The 20,805-nt window shown below is 46.8% G+C and overlaps 2 protein-coding genes and 1 non-coding gene across 4 annotated transcripts; all 3 read right to left on the bottom strand.

The window, feature by feature from the left end:
- Window positions 1-800: 800 nt before the first annotated feature.
- LOC117886302 (CD276 antigen-like) lies at window positions 801-13,535 on the bottom strand. 2 transcript variants are annotated; one of them, XM_034787989.1, is made up of 8 exons: window positions 12,189-13,535; window positions 7,811-8,152; window positions 6,545-6,874; window positions 5,141-5,260; window positions 3,909-4,268; window positions 3,469-3,777; window positions 2,208-2,522; window positions 801-1,271 (listed from the first exon to the last, which is right to left on the bottom strand). In XM_034787989.1, exons 1-8 carry the CDS (start codon window positions 12,226-12,228, stop codon window positions 1,267-1,269), a joined length of 1,821 nt encoding a protein of 606 aa, XP_034643880.1. In that variant the 5' UTR covers window positions 12,229-13,535; the 3' UTR covers window positions 801-1,266. The 2 variants fall into 2 exon arrangements, with proteins under 2 accessions (XP_034643880.1, XP_034643879.1); XM_034787988.1 differs by lacking the exon at window positions 801-1,271 and having other exon boundaries at window positions 1,472-2,522.
- On the bottom strand, window positions 12,483-12,612 carry LOC117886357. The gene has a single exon (XR_004647940.1). It is a non-coding gene; the product is annotated as a small nucleolar RNA SNORA5 (small nucleolar RNA).
- A 976-nt stretch (window positions 13,536-14,511) lies between the features above and the next one.
- On the bottom strand, window positions 14,512-19,447 carry TP53RK (TP53 regulating kinase). Its single transcript, XM_034787908.1, has 2 exons — window positions 19,181-19,447; window positions 14,512-15,772 (listed from the first exon to the last, which is right to left on the bottom strand). The coding sequence occupies exons 1-2, from the start codon at window positions 19,416-19,418 to the stop codon at window positions 15,294-15,296; spliced, it is 717 nt and encodes a 238-aa protein (XP_034643799.1). The 5' UTR covers window positions 19,419-19,447; the 3' UTR covers window positions 14,512-15,293.
- Window positions 19,448-20,805: the final 1,358 nt, after the last annotated feature.

Genomic DNA, 20,805 nt, shown 5'->3' with positions numbered 1-20,805 from the left:
GGACCGATTTATCGCATCTTGTCTAGACGCGATAAATTAGGGTTACCATATTTAAAAAATAAAAGAGGACACTCCATGGGGCCCTGGCCCTGCCCCAACTCTGCCCCTTCCCCAAAGTCCCTGCCCTAACTCCGCCCCCTCCTCCCTCCCAGCCACACGAAAAGGGCTGCCCGAGCGCTACCGGCTTCACGGTTTGCCGGGCAGCCTCCAGACCCTGCGCCCCTGGCCGGCGCTTCCCCAGCGCAGCTGGAGCCCGGGAGGGGAAGCGCCCAGCTGGGGGCGCAGGGTCTGGGGGCTGCCCGACAAACTGTGAAGCTGGTAGCGCTCGGGCTTCGGGCAGCCCCTATGCCTCCGGACCCTGCGCCCCTGGCCGGGCACTTCCCCTCCCGGGCTCCGGCTGCTGTGCTCCTCCCCTGACTCTTCGGCTCTGTTTAAGAGCCGAGCTGCCCAAGCGCTACCAGCTTTGGGCAACCCCCATGCCTCTGGACCCTGCGCCCCCGGAGCCCGGGAGGGGAAGTGCCCGGCCAGTGGTATTTTTCCCAGACATGTTCGGCTTTTTGGCAATTCACCCCAGACAGGGGTTTGATTACCAAAAAGTCGGACATGTCCGGAAAAAAACGGACGTCTGGTAACCCTAGATAAATCGATCCCAGAAGTGCTCGCTGTCGACGCCGGTACTCCTGCTCCGCAAGAGGAGTACGCGGAGTCGATGGGGGAGCCTGCCTGCCGTGTGTGGACCCGCGGTAAGTATCTGGTAGTTCAAACTAAGGTACTTCGACTTCAACTACGTTATTCACGTAGTTGAAGTTGCGTATCTTAATTCGAATTGGGGGGTTAGTGTGGACCAGCCCTAAGAAAAAGTATTATGTTAATAATACTGACTCTTGGGTGTTGCTCACCTGCACGTTTAGCAATTCTGTACAACCCAAAAAATGCAGGACGCTAGGTCATCCTTTAACCAAAAGTGAAGCTAAAGAACAAAAAATTCTCTCTGCTCTACAAACCAGCTGCTAAACTGGTGCTTTTCATACAGAAAGGCAGCGAGCAGCTGCCATGAGCGTGACATAGAACCAGTCCTTACACTGGAGGACGGGAAGGAGCAGTTAGGATCCCTTTACAAGGAGAACGGGAAAGCCAGGAGATGAAGTGGGAGGGATGTCGAACCAACTTTTCTGTAAGTTTCAGTTCCAGAGAACTTTCCCCGTGCTGGAAGTGTACCTTCGGCTTTCTTTCCCACCCTGGACGGTGTGTTGAGCCTTCACCAAGTCAATCTATAAAGAAAAAGTCAGAATTGTCAGCTTGGCCAGCAGTAACTGCTGATGTGTGCTTTGTTACACCAATATGGAAAAAAAAAAAAATCACATGCCAGATGGTGGGGGGAAGTTCATCATTTTACAATGGAGTAAAACATTTTGGGTTCTCACTACCACTAGTCTGCAGAGCTTTTTTTTTTTTTTAAATGTCTCCATAAAAATGACATTTCCCTATGGAGCAAATTCATAAACAAAATTTGCCTTATTTGTCCTGGGCGAAATGTTGCCATTTGTGATGCAGAAAGTTGCATTCGCTGACCACAGTGAGGATCCCATATATGAGTGCAGGACTTGGAAAATGTAACAGACACCAACTAGCCCAAGGACTAAATCTGGTAGCCAGAGACCAATACAAAAGAGGAGGAGGGAGGGGGAGGGGAACGCACCAGCAAAGTCCAAGCATCCCCTGGTGCAGTGCTCACCTCTAGCTGTTGGGATGCAGGAGGGGCTAGGATGACCTTAGAGCTACTCAGAGGCTCTGTGTTTCATAACATTTCACCAGCCCTAAAAACCTGCAGTTGATCAGCTTTGTTCCCGTCCTACGCTTACATGCCGAGAGCAGCCACAGGCTGCATTCTAATAACATAACAATAATTAGAAATGAGGCGCTTTACAAACACAGCACTCCTCGCTCCACCCTTACGTAAGTGAGTGTTTGGACAGATGGGGGCTCTTAGGCGGAGAGATTAAGCATGCTGGGAGTCTGTGTCAGAGCTGAGATCAGGTCTCATTAAGTTCCTAGCTCACAGCCATCGGCTCACACCATCACTTTAGGCCTCCCTCTGGCACGCTACAGGCCTCATTTGGCCCCTTGACCACACTTCGCTTTAAACTAATCTCCGTTGTTCAGGCACTGTATGAACTATCCAATCAAACACGCTGTACAGGACATACCAGGCAGCTGCAGAGTGTATGATCTTTCTACAGAGTCCCTTAAAGCAGCATGTGTCACCCGACACGTAAACACTGCTCCTTCCTCTTCCCTTCCGGGCGTGACTCTCAAAACGCTCCAGATGGAGTGCAAACCATTGGCCCCCATTATGGAGACTGAATGGCAGACTCCCGCTTGCAGGAGCTGCCCATCTCGGAACCAGTTCACAGCGATCACGTTAGGGGAGAAGTTATTGATCCTGCAGTTCAGCCTCAGCTCCTCTCCCGCCACAGGAATGGAGGGGTCTGTGGTGATCCAGAGAACTTCAGGGGGTGTCCCTGTTCAAATTGAAAGAACACACAGCAGGACAGATGGTTAGATGAGTCACCTCCAATGTCAAGAAGAGGGCACATGGCCAAGATGCATAACTGTACCAATGGGAGTGGTGAATTATTCATGACAGTCATAATGAGAATGCGGGAGCTTACAGCTCACACAGTGAGAGCTGCTGCAAATTGTGCCTGGTTTGATTGTTTATGGCATGTTGCGGGTCTGGCAATGGAAATTTTTGGGTGTGACTGTAGCTTTGACCTTGGCCCAACATTGTGTGTGTCACACTCTTTCCCCTGTATCTATAGCTCATGGGGCTCTTGCAGTACTCCAGGCCCCCATCACATCCCCAGGCTCTCCTATACTGACACACAGTGCACTGTGCTGAATAAGGTCTCTCTCTACTCAGCCACAGCTACCACACCTCTTCTTCCTCATCCCAGACTTTGGGCATTACCTGGGCCGGTTCCACTTTGCGCCACCGCTGAAGATCAGTGTGTGAAATGGGGCTAAGACAAGAAAGCAGAAGGCCCATTCAGCAATCACTCTAATAGGCTGGGTTAGGAGGAACTCAGCTGCTCCTTAGCTTCCTCTACAGTCTTTAACCCAAAGGCTCCATTCAGATTCCAGGTGATCAAACCATTCTCACCTAGAAATACTTAATACTTCCATAGCACTTTATATTTAGTTGATGGTCACAATACCCCTATCCTCTACATCTTACAGATGAAAAACAAGGACTGACTTGCCCCAAGCCACATTCCAGGTCAGCGGTAGAGCCAGGATTAGATCTCAGGACTTCCTAGCACTATGCCCTGTGCACGGGCCAATAGACCACCCTGCCTCCCAAGCTCTGAATCTTTTGCACCTCGTGGTGCAAATCTGCTGAACCTCTCAAAGACAGCTCCACTATTAGCATCATTTGCAGCAGTTGACTCACGGCATGTATCTTACCTTGCAAGTTAACTTCATAGAAGAGTTCTTCTATATTTCCAAAGCTGCTGTGTTTTATCTGACAGATATAAACTGCCCCTTCGTCCTCATTGGTCAGTATAAACTCAGTCTGGCTCCAGACACTGAAATAGTCAATTTCACAAGGGAAAGGTCCAAACTGTGTCACATCGCTAACCAGTTGTCCATTTCGAAACCAAGTCAAAGTGATATCCTTCGGGTAAAATTTCTCTACTACACAGCTCAGAATGAGCGTCTCTCCTACCGTGGGAGCCTGAGGCCAGCTAGTGATGTAGAGACTTGTCGGCCGAGCTGAAAGGGAGACAGAGAGAGTGTGTGTGTGTGTTTAGGGAAATCTTGTAAAAAGTTACTGTTCAGTTTTTGGCAAGGAGTCAGTAAGAAAAGAAGATCTGCTGGCAGGAGGGGGGGGGGGGAGCTTTTACCTGTGACACTCAGCGTGGTGCTCATCCATATGGCGCTTTTCAGTGCGCTGTGCTCAACGCTGCATTCAAACACTGCCCCATCATCCCGGATGGTGGGTGTGTAGGTCAAACAGGATGGAACACTGAAGAACTTGCCATTGGTTTCCAAAGGCTGCCTTGCCTTGTCAGTAATATCGTCTCTCGGACCCAGAAGAAAAGAGGCTTCTCCAGGAGCTTCACTTGATGGCATTTGGGGGGTTCTCCGGTACCATTTCACACTAATCGCTTTTGGTCTAAACCCATTTATGTTGCACATCAGCTTCAGCTTCTCATTAATCGGGATCACATCTGGTTTGTTAATCAAGGAAACCTGAGGTGGCACTGAAAAGAAGATAAATTTGGGATTTAGAAGTCTCTGTGAGATGCTGGCATAGCAGAACTGGGGGTTCCTGGATATATAAAGTAGTGATATTCACAGTAGGAGTGAAATATGAAATACTGGCCACAGTGAAATCAGCACACTGGGTCTTTTCTAGGCATGTATCCAAAGTGTAGCTGCAGAGAGCTCTGGACCTTTTATGGGAGCCCTGCTTTGTCATCATTCTTGCTCAGACACAACCAGGACCTCCTCCACGCAATGGCCCTTTGCAATAAAATGAGTTGAGGGGGCCCACTCCCCTTTCAGTTGCTGAAACCCATCTTTTCTATCTGATTAAACCCTTGTGATCCCTCCAGTACTGACAAGTGCTATGACTGCTAAATCTAGTGCCCCAACCTCTATGGTTGGTCTCCCATAGTTGCTAAAACCCTCTTGCATCCCTCTAATGACCGGATTAGTCCATGACAGATGGTTTAGGGAAATTAAATCAATCCTGCCATGATGCAGGCAAATAAGCTAGATTACCTACTATTGGTGCTTCCCAAGGAGTCTGCTCATGGGCCATACAGCTGATTGAGGTGTCCTAACATACAAAATATCCATAAGGAAATATAGAAGATAGAAGTACAGAAGTTAGCAACTCCCTTCTTTGGGGCTCAGAATCAAATAGGATATTTGTTAACACTCTGGGTTAGAGAAAGCTTTAGCTCTGATTTTTAGGCCAACTTTCCTTTAACATAAGCTAAGAAGCATACTCTTTGCAGAGCATACCCTTAGCTAAGTTATTATTAGTTATTAATTATTATTACCATTAGTATATAAATGGGAGGCCTACCACAGCTAGAAGGATGCTAATGTTTAAAAAAAAAATTACCTTTCATAAGTTGTTCCTGATAGAATATGGTCAAAAATATACTACACGCTCCAGTTATCACAATACAAGCAGCAGCCACTCCAACAATGAACCCAGTATCCCGATGATACTGCTTTGGGGCTGAAAACAAATGTATTCATTAGAAACTATTTAAAATAATCAGATTCCACCCAAGGATCTCAAAGCATTTTACAAATAATTAATGAAGCTTCCCATCAGCCCTGGAAAGTGCAGCACTTCTGCATTATTGTTATTATCCCCCTTTTACATGATGGTAAAAGGAGTCAGAAAGAGGTCAAGCTATAATCAGTTCTGTGTAGGCAAGACAAGGGATTCTAAGCCTTTTGGATGACATGTGCATGAAGAACACACTTGAAAGAGGAGTGAACTGAGCCATGGAGTAACTTTGCTATTTTGGGTACAGGGCTATGTCTATGAAGGTATGAAGCAGGGATTGGGGTAATATGAGTTTGCTAGAGAAGGCTGATATACAGGATATTTGAGTGTTTTTTGCTTTCCTGCCCTCAACTACAGCCTGAGTAACTGGGGCTGTGAGCTGGGGAGATTTGTGGGAACTGCAAGGGTGAAGAAGCAGATCTCCCACACAGGCTGCAGAGCTCAGCAGCTATTGAAGCCTCAAGGCTGCAAAAGTCCCTGGGAATGCTGCATTCCTCTTCTGTGGATGGTGGATCTGCAACAGCCCCACCCTACTCTCAATCTCTTCCGCATGCTGTAGCATTGAGCCAACACAGAGCACAGCCTGAAGAGAGTGCAGAACCCCTGTGCAGGCCCCTGGAGTCCTGAGCCCCTGGGCACTGGTTTTACTGCACTCAGGACTTTCTGGAGTTAAGGCAGGATTTTGCCCCTATTAAAATTATTTCTCTCATCAATCATTTCTTAGGATTTCCCCAATGCGTAGAGTAGAATTGCCATTTGCTGGGAAATCCCAACATTTTTTAATTTGTTTTTGTTCCAAATCAAACTGAAAAGCTGAAAGTTTGAAATTTTCTACAAAATGAAAATTCAGAAATAGTTTGATGTGGAACAACTGAAACATTTAATTTCAGTAATGTCAAAACATTGTTATATAAAATATTATCTATGGCATATATTCTATCATGCTAAATCTCTACATACAATATATTAAAACTAATATTTTAGTATAATATAAAAGTTTAAACAAAAATTAATCAAAATGATAAGGTAAAAATGATTAATTTTGACTTTATCAAAATTAAAAAGTAAAAAATGATTCATTTAAACGTTTTCCTGTTGAAAAATATCAAATCAACACGTTTCCACGAAACAGTTTGATTTCAGCAAAATTACATTTTCTGACAGAAAATTGTGCCATTAAAAATTTTTCAACCAGATCTATTCAGAGTCTGTTCTTGGGCCACTTACTCGTGACAAATATGGTTGTATTTCCTCTCAGCGGCTTTTCCAGAGATTCATGTCGGACTTCACAGATGTACAAGGATCCATCATCCTCTTCAGACACCTCTCGGGTCACCCGACTCAGCACGGTGAACATGCCCTTTTTATCATGAGCCAGTGGGACTCCCGTGCAGATATCCTGCGTTAAAGGTCTCTCGTGTTTACTGCCATACTTCCTAACCAGCCAGGAGATGTCAATTTCTTGAGGGTAAAATTGATGAACATCACAGGAAAAGGTTTTCTCTCCCCCTGCGGTAATTTCGGGGTTTTGGGGTGACAGCAACACTGTAGGCTGAGCTGGGAAGACAGATCACAGTCATGCACAAACAAGATCCTGTTGTTCATGATTCCCCATAAAAGATTCCTAATTAGCACTAGACACTAATTTTGCTTCTGAGAAGATAGTTAAAATTGGGAATACAGAGTTACATGGCATTAAGTGAATAAGACTAGATTCAAAATACTGACTGAGTGCTAATGGACACTAGTAAAAATTTAGTTCAAAATAAAAAGGAGAATGTAAATGCACAAATGAGTGATAGATACACACCAGTGAAGCACAGTAAGAATTCCTCTGAAGAGTTTCTTTTCTACAAAAGTTTTACTCTTATAACGTTAACATGTAAACAAGCCAGACCGTGACTAAATCATTGCATCAAAGAGACAGTAAAGGAGCTAACTTTAAACTGACCACAAGGACCTGGAAAGCACTTGATGATCCCCTAAGAAACATTTGCTGCAGTTATCCTCAAACAAGTGCCTAAAAATAATTCAAAACAGTCACTGGAGAATGAACTGTAGGCAGTGGCAAGAGAAATTATAGGGGTTTGTTTAATATTCAGTGCTCCTATTCCAAAAAAGTCACTTCCTATCCATATGCGGTTTAGTGTTTACTGCAGGCTGGGGATAGGGAATCAGACCTCTTGGTTCTAGACCCAGTTTTATCATCACTGTGTGACTCTGGGCAGGTCAGTTATTCTCTATATCTCAATTTCCCCCATCTGTAAAATGAGTTTATTAATACAGAATACTCCCATTTATCTGACACCCTATTGTCCCAATTCGGTAGTTTATGAAGCAATTAGGAATTCCTAAAGATGAAAATCTCCAAGGCTAAAATAAGGCTACTGTTTCATTACATCACAGCATCATGTCTTAATTCAACCCTTTGACTGGCCTCAAAGTTACACATTGGTTGGTTGTTTCTGTTTTATAGCTAATAGTATTGAGTACCTCTTACTTGGAGCTGGATTGTCCCACTTCCATATTGCGGGGTTATTAAAACAGTGCATGTGTAGATCCCTTCGTCATCTAATGTCACATTATGCAGGTTCAGTGATGCGCTGCCCTGGGTTAGTAATTGAGGATTCACCAAGGCCCCATTCCGGTGATATAACGTATGCTTTCCATCAAACTGGTATATGGTCTTCTCTCCAAATTCATTGTTTATGGTCCATTTCACTGCCACATCCTCCAATTTAACACTCTTCCAGATTGTAAAATTACAATGCAACTCAATATGTTTGTCCACCAGACAGAATACTGGGGAAGGGCTGGTCTTGATTTCCAATGTAGCTAAAAATAAAACAAACGAACATGCAATTGGCACTCACTATCAGTCTTAGCAACTGGAAAAGGAGCTATAGAGACTGAATTCTCCCTCTCAGCCCTAATTAGGGGCTTGCCTAGGATCAGGATGGAGTCACATCACTGTGCCGGGGTGGGGACATTCGTGCTTCTATGGTTGTACCTGTCCTGTGGATAAATCAAAGCCATCAGACACATATCCGAGGGGATTGATATTTTAGGAACTGGGCCCTATAAGAACATAGAACATAAGATCAGCCAGACTGAGTCAGACCAAAGATTCACCTAGCCCAGTAGCCTCTCTTTTGACAGAGGCCAGAGCCAGATGCTTCAGAGGGAATGACCAGAACAGGGCAATTTCAAGTGATCCATCCCTTGTCATCGAGTTCCAGCTTCTGGCAGTTGGAGGTTTAGGTACACCCGGAGCATGGGGTTGCATCCCTGAGCATCTTGGCTAATAACCGTCTTGGCTAATCGCCATAGTTCATAAACATGAATTTATCTAATTCTTTTTTCAACCCAGTTATTATTTTGGCCTTCACAACATCCCCTGCAACGAGTTCCATAAGTTTTCTCTGCATTGTGTGAAGAAATACTTCCTTTTTTTGTTTTGAACCTACTGCCTATTAATTTCATTGGGTGACCCCTAGTTCCTATGTTATGTGAAGGGGTAAATAACACTTCCCTGTTCACTTTCTCCGCACCATTCATGATTTTACAGACTGCTATTATATCTCCCCCCCCCCTCCCTCCCCAGCTGAACTGTCCCAGTCTTTTTAATCTCTCCCAGTATGGAACCTGTACCATACCCCTATTCATTCTTGTTGTCTTGTTGCCCTTCTCTGTACCTTTTCCAATTCTAATATATCTTTTTTTGAGATGGGGTGACCAATATATTGATGCTTTGGAGCACCAGACATGTCATTGTTTACTCAATGGGACACTGTCAACTAGGGTGACCAGACAGCAAAGGTGGAAAATCAGGACAGAGGATGCGGGGGGGGGGGGGGGAATAGGAGCTTATATAAGAAAAAGACACACAAATCAGGACTGTCCCTATAAAATCGGGACATCTGGTCACCCTACTGTCAACATAAAAATTACACATCTGTCTCAAATGTATTTCCTTACCCTTGTTACAAGTAGCACGTGAAAAGGATTAGAGAAGGGAGTTGGATTCATTTTTTGTTTGTTTATTCCATGCCTTTGACAGCACACTATGCCAAGCACAGGTCTCAGATCTGCTAGCAAGGATGTCTGCACCCATGTGCAGCCCCATTGAAGTCAATGGGGTATTACATAGGTGTAGGATTCACACCAACTGAAACAAATGGTGGATCGTGATCTTAGTCAGTTTCCTCTTTAAATTGTGCGAGTTCAGAAAATGTAATCGTAAAAAACACAATTAAGACTCAAGAGATCAAGATAAGACCTGAAACAACTTTTCATTCATTTTTTTTAATTGACTAGATTTCAAGCTGATGGTACCGTTTGCTTTTCTAAGTCACTGTCATACATTTCTGTCTGTGGAACATCTCTTCCCAATTTGTAAAAGGTCTGCTATAAAAATTGTTCCACATGTTTGTTCCAGATTCCTGTCTGAAATACACCTAGCCATGTTAGGGAGCCAACTGCACTCTTTGGTATTGGAGATTTCAGAAATTAATCAGACTTCTTTTTTTGTAACTATGCCACTGTAGTCAAACATACCTTTAATAAAACTAACCTTATTTATTACTAAACAAGTCAGGAGATTATATTTTCCACTTGGACTGCAGTTGTGGAATTTGGATAGTTCTTAATGGACATAACATTTCCTTTTCTCCTTCCCCCCACCCCCACTTCAACTTCCCCAAATGGCAAATGTTCAGAATAGTTTTCATGTTATCTCCTTTGAATTCTTATTTATTTTATTTATTGGTACAACACAGCTCTTCGGGCCACATTCTGCTCTTGATGCACTTGAAAACGGGAATCTCCAGTGAAATTAACAGGAGCCCTGTAGGTGCATCCAAGAGCAGAATTTGGCCCTTAAAACTGAAGCCCTCAAACTTGAAAGCTGAAGACACTTTGGGCCAAATTTGCCTTCACTTTAGATGCAAGTTGTTACACATTCCAAACAATTAGTGTAAAATACTATTACTTTTCTAGCCCTGTTCTGTGAAGCATTCCAAATATTAGTTACCCTGATATTCTATGTTTGCTCTGTATTGTGTTGCAACATAGCCACTCATATCTCTGGAATGTAAACTCTTTTGAGGAGGGACCTATTATTTGTCTGGCATAAGTTTATCTAGCATATAGCACCATGTGTGACAGATATGGCAATATCGCAATATCCCTGAAAGATCTTATTGTATTAAGTTCATGTAATCTCTCTAGGGGCAAGATATGACCAATGTAGGAATGGGGAATTCAAAAGACTATTGAAAATGCCAGACAAGTATGGACTTTTGGGACAATAAGCATTAACTGCAGTTCCTGGGGATACCTAGGGTGCAGTTAACGCACGTTATCCAACTCTGGTTATGCAAAAACCCAGCCTTTTCAAGCTACGTCCAGAGGAGAGGGTCTTTGTTGATTACCCATTGTAGAAGATCAAAGGCCGAAGCTGTATAAAGAAACTAATGCTCTGCCCAGCCCTTGTTCTGGTTCTGGAGCTAAGATGGATATGAACTTTCAACCACAGGAAAAATCCAGTGGTGGGTTTTGAAAGACTGAAAGCTACTAGTGCGCTAGGTTGGTGTTGGGGGGTGACCAGTGGTAACCGTTCTAGCATGTGTGTAGATTCTTTTATTGTTTTCTCTGTCCTGTTTTTACCTTAAGAATAAATGTACTTGCTTAAAAGGAGCTATGTGGTAACCTGTAACTGTGGGCAATACATGGGCTATAGCCTTCAGGGAGAAAGCAACATGCAGATGCTTGCCTGTTTAGGCAGTCTGACTTGCTGAGGATATCATAGTGTAATCCAAGGAGCTGTGCAGCCTTAAAATCCCCTGTGAGGAGGGACAGAGAGATGCAGGTCTCTGCTCAAGAGAGGTGATGGCTGGGAACCAGAAACCTTTAAGTGAATGTCCTAGAGGAACCATGGAGGGGGAATACAGGTGCAGTTACCAGAAACTATGAGTTAGGCTTGACAGAAATTGGTTTACACACACACACATATATCGATTTTATTTTTAAGAATTTTAAAGATTGTTATCAATTTAAATTTACACAGCTGCACAAGATGGGCTTTAAAGCTTTTTCTCTTTTTATCTATTTAAATTTTTACAGTTGTGGGAAATTATGGGGGGTCAGACAATTATTTAATGACAATAGACATTGAAATTCAATCAATTAAAGCTTTATAACCAAACACAAACTGTCAATATCACATGTCAAAATGTCCACAGTAAATACCCTCAAATCAAGCAATCCGACCTGTTCACTAGCCCATTTGTAACAAGCCGAATTCAAAGTCTAGATCACTGGATTTAGACTCTTAAGAAGTTATCAGGCAGCATTTTTCTTACTTTGCCCAGCTGTAACTTTCGATGATTACTGATAGAAATGTTTTGCCAGTTCCTGTGTGTACCGTGAAACTGACATTTACTGATAAAAATCTAATCCTTCCCAGCCTACTTAGCCTGCTACTTAAATAAACCACAAGACCACCGCCAACGTCGGGACTTTCCTCCCTCTCATTGCGGTGACACTTCGGGTTTGTGTTCAACCTCAACTCCGACGGATTTAAGAAAATCCCCAAAGGCCCAACACTGCCGCCTTGGCTGCTGTTGAACAGTATCTTCCTTCGGGAATAGCCCCAGCTGAACAGACCCACTCACGGGGCAAGGTCCTGCACAAAGGCGAATAGAGGCGGCGGAGTCTGGCTGGCAGTGACGGGTCATTGATTGGAAATACAGCAGCGGCAAAGGAGGGGAAGGCGGCGGGAGGGGCAGCGAAGGGAGCCTCCCGTGTCACTCGCCGCCTCCAGCAGGCACAGCCCAAGCCGCAGGGCAGAGGAAGAGGGGAGCGTCCATACCTGCAGCCACGAGGTGCACCAGCATGAGCAGCGCTTCCATAGTCCGGTGTGGGCAGGGCGGGGAGCCGGGAAGGAGCCGCCGCAGCAGGTGCACTTTGAACTGCTGGAGAAGTTAGCGCAGCCAGGAGTAGCCTCGCCCCGAGAAGGGCCCCGCCCCCAGACGTGCCGGGAAAGCTAAGACTGATGCCCCCCCGCAGCGGGGTGCAGCCAGGGGCTTGGCTCAGGAAAGGGCGCTGCAGGGCAAGGGGGGGGGGGTGTCAGAGCAGGGAGTCGCTCTCCTCGGCCGCCTGGTAAAACTGTCCCCGGGCCGGTGGAACCCGGCTCCCACGGCGGGGGAACCGGGCACTTGACCTGGGCAAACTTCTCTGGCAAGGAAGTGAATACGCGCCGGGCACGGGCAGCCCGAAGCGCTAGGACGCTTGCACGAGGAGGAGAATAGCGGCCCCGAACTCGGCTCCTCCCCGCTCTCAGGCTGCGGCGCTAAAGCGGAGCCACGGAGCTGCTTGGTAGGCGTCTCGCTCCGATTGCCGGCATGGCAGCGGCTTCTCGGGTGCCAGACTGGGGTTCCGCCGCCTTCCCCACCGAGCGAGGGGCGGACCCCTTGTGCGCCCGTTCTCTTCCCCCGGGACAGAGAAACTCACCATTCTCCCTCCCACAAGCCCTGGGGGCTGCCCGAGACCCAGGGGGCTGCCCCCAAGCTCAGGGCTCCCTAAGATATAAAAAAAAAATAACCACCCAGCTTCCCCAAAGTGTGCAGATGAGCCATGGTTACAAAAATGTCACAGGAAAAATAAAACTACAGTAGTTATTGGTTTACAGCAGTGGTTATTACAAAATAAGAAGAGGTTCACAGAAGGGTGACAAGAATGATTAGGGCTTGTCTACACTACTTGTCCATGGAAAAAGCTCATAGGAAGAGAGACTGAAAAGATGCAGATTCTGTATTTTGGAAAGGACATAAACAACAGGGAATAAAAGTATAAAATAAGGTATGGTATAGAGATGGTAGATCAGGAGTTTCTGCTCTTCCCATTTCATACCACAGGAACAAGGGAACAAAGGTGACAAGTTCTAAACTGATGAAAAGAAATAAATACATAATTATTAGTGTAGAACTGATAGCCACCAAAAGTCAGAGGCTAAGAACTTAACATTCAAGAAGGAATTGGACATTTATACAGATGACAAGAATGCCCACTTATAGTAGCTAATGCTAAGAACATATTTCCAATTAATGTTTAAACATGTGGTTCAGGGCTTAGATGTATGAGTCATCACGATGTGAGGGGGCTGATTAGCCCACATCTGCCAACTGCAGAATTCTTACATTTTGGCTCCTGGGGGAATTCTGCACCATTGCACAACACAAAGTTTGCTCAGAATTAATGTTCTGCACAGAATTTAATTCCTTCCCGTCCCCTGCAGAATTGGCACTGCAGAGCTGCTGCCCACTGCTAAGGTCCAGCAGAGCCCAGCTCCCCAGGAGGCTTGGGCAGGCTGCAGTTCCCGGGTTTGCTGGCCCCAGTCAGTCACATAGTGCCCCCAGACTCCCTCCCTGCACAGCAGCTGCCAGAAGAGGCAGAAGCCATAGCTGGGAGCTGCAGGGAGGGGCTGCTGGTTTCCGGGAGGGGAGACTTGAGTAAGGAGGGGGTGAAGCCTGCCCGGGGGGGGGGGGGGGGGGAAACATGACTCGGGCGGGCAGCCGAACCTTTAAATTTTGCCCCCCCCCCCCCCCCCCACACACACACACACTCTCTCTATCAGAAGGTACAAGTTGTCTCTGCCTTGCAGGCAGTAATGAAACTTCGGAGCAGAACCTGCAGCTGGACTCTGAGGATGTGGAAGTATGTGACACACCAAGGCTAGGTCTACACTACCCGCCTGAATCGGCGGGTAGAAATCGACCTCTCGGGGATCGATTTATCGCGTCCCATCGGGACGCGACACTCGATCCCCAAATCGGCGCTCTTACTCCACCAGCGGAGGTGGGAGTAAGCGCCGCCGACAGAAAGCCGCAGAAGTCAATTTTGCCGCCGTCCTCACAGCGGGGTAAGTCGGCTGCGATACGTCGAATTCAGCTACGCTATTCACGTAGCTGAATTTGCGTATCTTAAATCGACTCCCCCCTGTAGTGTAGATGTACCCCAAGAGTGAGGCACCCAACGAAAGCATAACAGAGAAACAGGAACTGGATTGTCCTAGGGGTTTCTTTAACTCCCTACTTCTGGGGGGAATCCTTTTTGTCATCTGTATCATTACAGACATACTTGTTGACAGGTATTTTGAAATAAATTACCAAATAATTGAAAATGGCATGATTATATTATGTTTTGACAAATAAAATATGTAGAATTTTAATTTTTTAGTGCAGAATTCCACCAAGAATACATTTGCCTCAGAAGTATCTGATATTGACCAGTGTTGGAAACAGGATACCAGAGTAGATGAACCTCATCTCTGATCCACTATGGCATTCCGCTGTTGCTATACTCTGATTAAAACAAAAAAAATTGATTTATTTTAGAGGGCCTAAACAGTCAGAGTGGAAGCACTCCTTCTTACAGAACTCTGCATGGAAAGTTGCAATACTTTTGTTTAACTGAAAGATCCTCAGCAGAGGACTTGGTCATTTCTATTACTGATGTAACTGACTATTGGCTTAAGAAAACAAAGTTGATTTGAAAACAGAACCAAAATTTACACTTTCCCAAATTTACTGCAATAAACATAACATTTTTAATGATCTAACAATACAAGCTTTATGTTTGCATAGCAAATCACACTACAAATATTGGATTTTTCTTTTTAAGAAGGGATATCTGATCATTAAGAGACAAGAAAAGCAACTGTTCCCAACTCAGCTGTTACTTTCCCACCTGCACTCCCATCACCTGTCATTAACTTGGTTACTCTGAGCCACTTGTCAGATTGCTGTACAAGGATCACCACCATGTTGGATTAAACTGGTTTATTGTACATTTGTAAGACAATGAAAGCTACCAAAATGGTGAATTATGAAATAAGACCAAACAATTAATAAACAAGCACATTTGCACATCATAGGAAGTTACATTTCCCCTACCCTCCCACAAATTCTGCTTTCTTCTATCCAACCATGGATCTCTTTCTTCCCCGTAGTCGTACTTCATCCAGCTTTTTGATCACTAGACTTGATTTTTTAGATGTAGCAGAGTACTTCTTCAGCAGGGCTTCAAACAGTGTGTCTGTGTTTGGATGAGTACTCAGAAAAGCTTTCTCCAAAACATACAAATCAACTCCTTTATCCTCAGGAAGACCAGAAATAAAACTCAGTCCAAAATCTATCAGCACCAGGTCCAGCTCTTCTACTGGTGGTCGCAAAAGCATGTTGGAAGTTGTAAGATCTCCATGGATAAGATCCTCATCATGCATTCGTGCCAAAACCTCACCTATCTTTTCTGCTAAGAGAAAGAGGTTGCTGGTATCCTTTCCACTTTGCTGTACAGAAGTTATATAATCCCGAACTGTAGTTGATTCTACAATATCTTCAAGATATATACAGTTGGAGACATAATCCACAAAGTAAACGACTGGTGCAGAAATCCCTATTAAAAAAAAAAGTTGAAGAAATGCTACCTTTTAGCTTATAAGAATTTTTAAGCTTGCTTTAAGATATTCAAAATTTATAATTACATAAATCAAATACACTCTTAGAAGTTTACAACACGATCCTGGAATTGGGACAGAAGCTCAAAATCCTGACCTCTAGTGCACTGACAAGTCCAAGTTTAGCAGTGTTAAGTTTACTGCCCTGCCTAATGTCTGGTCTACACTTAGAATATAGGTCGCCAGAGCTATGGCGCTCAGAGATGTGAAAAAGCCACACCCAACTACCATAGCTTTGCCAACCTAACCCTCGGCATAGGACACAGCTAGGTTGACAGAAAAATGCTTCCATCAACCTACCTACCGTCACTCAAGGAGGTGGTTTTCCAATAGCAACAACAACAACAACAAAAACCAAAAAGAACGAGGAGTACTTGTGGCACCTCAGAGACTAACAAATTTATTTGAGCATAAGCTTTCATAGGCTAAAACCCACTTCATCAGATGCATGAAGTGGAAAATACAGTAGGATGGTATACAGCTGGTATGGCAACACCCATTTTTTCATGTTCTCTGTGTATATATATCTTCCTACTGTAGTTTCCACTGCATGCATCCGATGAGTGGGTTTTAGCCCACGAAAGCTTATGCTCAAATTTATTAGTCTCTAAAGTGCCACAAGTACTCCTCGTTCCTTTTGCTGATACAGACTAACCTGGCTAACACTGGGAAAAAAAACAAAAAACCCTTCCATCACTGTAGAATGTGACGACACCACAGAATTACGCCGACATGGCTACTGCGCTGTAGCTATACCACTGGATCCCCCATAATGTAGACAAGCTCGAAATTTCAACTCCTGAAATTTCATTATGTATCCTTAAATCCCCCCTGCACTTTCAGTGGAATACAGGATTAATCACTCGGCCAGACAACACATTTGTCTGGCAGATGCAGAATATATGCTAAGATTTTGTCCTAGGCATGGCTGCATTTTGAGCAGATCCTGAGCAAGTACCATAAATCAGGAAAATGACGAAGACACACATACCACTTATTTGCTCTTTGTGAGAAGAAAAAATACAAGAATCTTGAAATTACAGATGAAGATAAATATCACCCTGTTTTAATGGGGTCACCAGAGCTGGCTTAGACTTGCTGGGACCCGGGGCTGAAGCCGAAAGCTCAAGCCTGAGGACTTCGGCCCTGGGCAGCGGGGCTCAGGTTACAGGTCCCCTGCCTGCAGCTGAAGCCCTCAGGCTTTACTTCCCCTCCCCAGGGCGGTGGGGCTCAGGCTTTGGCCCCTTCACCCAGGGCAGTGGGCTCGGGCTTCAGCTCCCATCTTAGGGTCATGTAATAATTTTTGTTGCCAGAAGGGGGTCGCACTGCAATGAAGTTTGAGATCCCCTGCATTAGTGGATGGTGCCCTGAAGATCAAGGTTTTATCTCCCTGCTTCACTTTTGCCCCACTATAACTTAGGCTGTTCCTATTATTCATCCAAGAGCTTGTCTACACTTGAAAGTTACTTCAGAGTAAGGTAAAGTGTGAATTTAGGGCACGATAGCATCCAGAATAGCTTCTTGTGTTGACACTACTTCAAAATATGGGCTTGTCTACCCTACAGGTATTACACCAGCACAACTAAAGTGCTGTAGCACTATAGAGGCTTCCAACAGTGACAGATGGGATTTTTCTATCACTGTAGGCAAGCCACCTCCCAACCCTGATAGCTAGGTCAAGGGAAGCATTCTTCTGTCAACCTAGCCACATTTACACTAGAGGTCAGGTTGGAATAGCTACTACGCTCAGAGTTGTGAACTTTTCCCAACTTCTGAGCAACATAGGGCTTGGCTACCCTTGCAGATGTAGAGCGCTGGCAGTAAAACCAGCCTTCGGAGACCAGAGCAGGGGAAACGCTGCCATGTGTTTACACGGTCAGCTGCAAGCGCACTGGCGTGGCCACATTAGCAGCTCTTGCAACGCCACAAAGAGCAGTGCATTGTGGTAGCTATCCCAGTGTGCAAGTGACGGGAATGTGCTTTTCAAATGGGGGGGGGGGGGACAGGGGTGTGTTGTGTGTATGTGGGGGGAGAGACTGTGTTTTGGGGGGCAGAGAGTGTGTCAGCATGCAGTCTTAAGTTCAGATAGCAATAGACCTCCCCTCCCCACAACAGCAGCATTCCACACTAATGGTTTGCTTTGTCCCGGAGCAGATAAGCATGCTGGCTGTCAGAAACAGAGCTCTGAAAGGGGAAATCTGCATGCCTGCAGCCAATTTCAAAACAATGAGAAGAGTGGCTACTTGACTTCAGGGGATTATAGGACGTTTCCGGAGGCCAATCACAGCGCAGTAATGCAACACCTCGTCCACACTGACGCCCGGGCATTTCAGCCGGGGCACAGCAAGCTTTATGCTTCTTGTGGAGGTGGATTACCAGGAGCAGAATCCAGGTTATCAACGTGCCTTGTGAGCGTGGACACCTCAGGAGTTAGGGCGCCCGGGGCTGCTTTAATGCGCTCTAACTTGCAAGTTTATCCAAGCCCATAGATATGTCACTCTACATTTTAATTGTAGACAAGATCTCAGAATAATCATGCAGGGCCCTATTGGAGAACACCTATTTCCATTACTTCCCCAACATAGAAAAGCCCAAGCCTCTTTCTAAATACTATCAATATACTCTGTGAATACATTAATATTGTGAAATGTTCAGATACTACAATGAGGACCACAGAAAACAATATCCTGTGGCAGCGAGTCACTCAGGACAATTGTGTGCTGGATTTTAAACAAGTCCTTTTGTGTAGGTTTTTGTTGCCTTTCAATTTGACTAAAAGCCCTGTTACCTGGGGTTATGAAAAAGTGTAAAGAGGTGCTGATGGCTCCATTCACGATACAAACCCCTCCCCAACCAGTGCCAAGACCCTTCCATACAAGCAGCTCCTATCTCTCCCTAGACCAGTGGCTCTCAAACTTTTTTTACTGGTGACCCCTTTCACATAGCAAGCCTCTGAGTACAACCCCCCTTATAAACACTTTTTTATATATTTAACACCATTATAAATGCTGGAGGCAAAGCAGGTTTTGGGGTGGAGGTTGACAGCTCATGACCCCCCATATAATAACTTTGTGACCCCAAGGGGTCCCAACCCCCAGTTTGAGAACCCCTGCCCTAGACTCATTCCTGTACCTCTCCAGCTCAGCCCCACACAACACCACAGAGCCCCCACCTCCTCCTAGGCTCCCCTTGCCCCACAAGCAACCCCCATCTCACCATAGACTCACCCCTCCCAGCAAACCCACACCACACCCACAGAGCCCCCCTCTGCCCCTGAGCTAAGCCCCCCAACACACCCCTAGAGCCCCCGCCACCCCTAGGCTGAGCCCCCCATCTCTCAGCCCCACCTGCCCGGCGGCAGCGCAGCAAGGAGCGGGCCTCCTGCGCCGTCCGCCGCCGGCTCAGCCGCTCCTCCAGCGCCGGGTGCCGGTAGCGCTTGGGGAAGCGGAGCTTGACCACGGCCGCCCGGCCCAGGAACTGTCCCCGGTAGAGCCGCGCCTCGGCCCCCTGCTGCACCAGCTGCAGCCCCTGCAGCGGCGGAGGAGACACCGCACACGCTCCCACCTCGCCTCCCCCACCGGCCATGATAGAGGCGGCCCCTACGCTACCTGCGTACGTCAGCTCCGTGGCCGGCGTAACCTGCGTGCGGGAAAGGGGCACGACACCGCCCCCTCCGTGCCACGTGACTTACCGGGACTCTTCGGGAAACCTCGGGTTCGGCTTCCGGAAATAGCCGAACCGCCCAGGAGAGCATTAAAGGGAGGAGCCTGTAACCCCGCCCTGCCCTGCCAGGCTGCGGCTGCTGCCCGTTACACCGGCCTACGGAGCACCCTGCTAACCCATACCGGCCTCGCTGCCTCCCTCTCTGAGCTTCACCCCGCCCCCGCATACCGCTCTTCCCGTGTATCACCCCGCCCCTCTATACCGCCCTTTCTCCTTTATAGTCCCTCTAGGCAGCGCTTTCCAGTCCCATCACTCCCCCCGCACCATACCGCCCTCCCGCTATGAATCACCTCACCCCAGCCCTCTAGACTACTGCCTCTCCCTTCTGGGGTCCCTCCTGCCTTCTCAGGTCTAGGGTTGCCAGGCGTATGGTTTTCAATGGGAACGCCCAGTCGAAAACGGACCCTGGTGGCTCCAGTCGGCCTGACAGATGGGCGGCCACAGAGGCGCCACGCGCTGCGCCCATCTCAGTGCCGGCTCCGCAGTTCCCATTGACTGGAAACCACGACCAATGGGAGCTGCGAGCATGAGGGCAGTGTGTGGAGCCTCCCTGGTCGCCCATGCATCTAGGGGCTGCAGGGACCTGGTGGTCACCTCTGGGAGCCGTGGTAAGCGCCACTGGGACACCGCACTCCGAACCCCTCTTGCACACCAACCTCCTGCCCCAGCCCAGAGCCCCCTCCTTCATCCCAAACCCCTCATCCCTGGCCCCAATCCAGAGCCCACACCCCTAGCCGGAAGCCTCACCCCCTGCCCACACCCCAACCCCCTGCCCCAGCCCGGTGAAAGTGAGTGAGGGTGGGGGAGAGCAAGCAACAGAGAGAGCAGGGATGGAGTGAGCGGGGCAGGGCCTCAGAAAAGGGGCAGGGCAGGGGTGTTCGGGTTTGTGTGATTAGAAAGTTGGCAACCCTACTCAGGTCCTATCACTCCGCTCCTCTATACCACCCTCTCGCCACAGATCACTCTATCCCCTGTATACTGCCCTCTGGCTATGTATGACCCAGCCCCTCTATACAACCCTTCTATCTTGTATTACCTTATCCTGTCTATACCACCTTCTCGCACTGCCCACTCTCTGTGTGCCCCCTCTATATTTCCGCCTTCCACTATATACCTCCCCGTTCCCCACTACACCCTGCTTCCCTCCTCTCTATGATGCACTCAGTAAATAGCATATAACTAATATGTGATAGATCATCACTCCCGCTGCCTCCCCTTGTGAGAAGCTGCCCTTCAGCCTTGTCCCCCT

Source organism: Trachemys scripta, chromosome 12 (genome assembly GCF_013100865.1).
Source record: "Trachemys scripta elegans isolate TJP31775 chromosome 12, CAS_Tse_1.0, whole genome shotgun sequence".
Classification (NCBI taxonomy): Eukaryota; Metazoa; Chordata; order Testudines; family Emydidae; genus Trachemys; species Trachemys scripta.
The sequence above is the reverse complement of the archived record's forward strand: the minus strand, read 5'-3'. Positions and strand labels throughout refer to the sequence as shown.

Bases quoted from the DNA above. Each gene is read 5' to 3' on its own strand.
- TP53RK (XM_034787908.1), bottom strand. From the start codon at position 19,418: ATGGCCGGTGGGGGAGGCGAGGTGGGAGCGTGTGCGGTGTCTCCTCCG. The intron at 15,773-19,180 runs GTGGGGCTGAGA...TTTTTTTAATAG, and splicing joins GCTGCGCTGCCGCCGGGCAG to GGATTTCTGCACCAGTCGTT.
- LOC117886302 (XM_034787988.1), bottom strand. From the start codon at position 12,228: ATGGAAGCGCTGCTCATGCTGGTGCACCTCGTGGCTGCAG. The intron at 4,269-5,140 runs GTAATTTTTTTT...TCTTCTTTTCAG, and splicing joins TCAGGAACAACTTATGAAAG to TGCCACCTCAGGTTTCCTTG. The intron at 2,523-3,468 runs GTAAGATACATG...CAATTTGAACAG, and splicing joins CTATGAAGTTAACTTGCAAG to GGACACCCCCTGAAGTTCTC.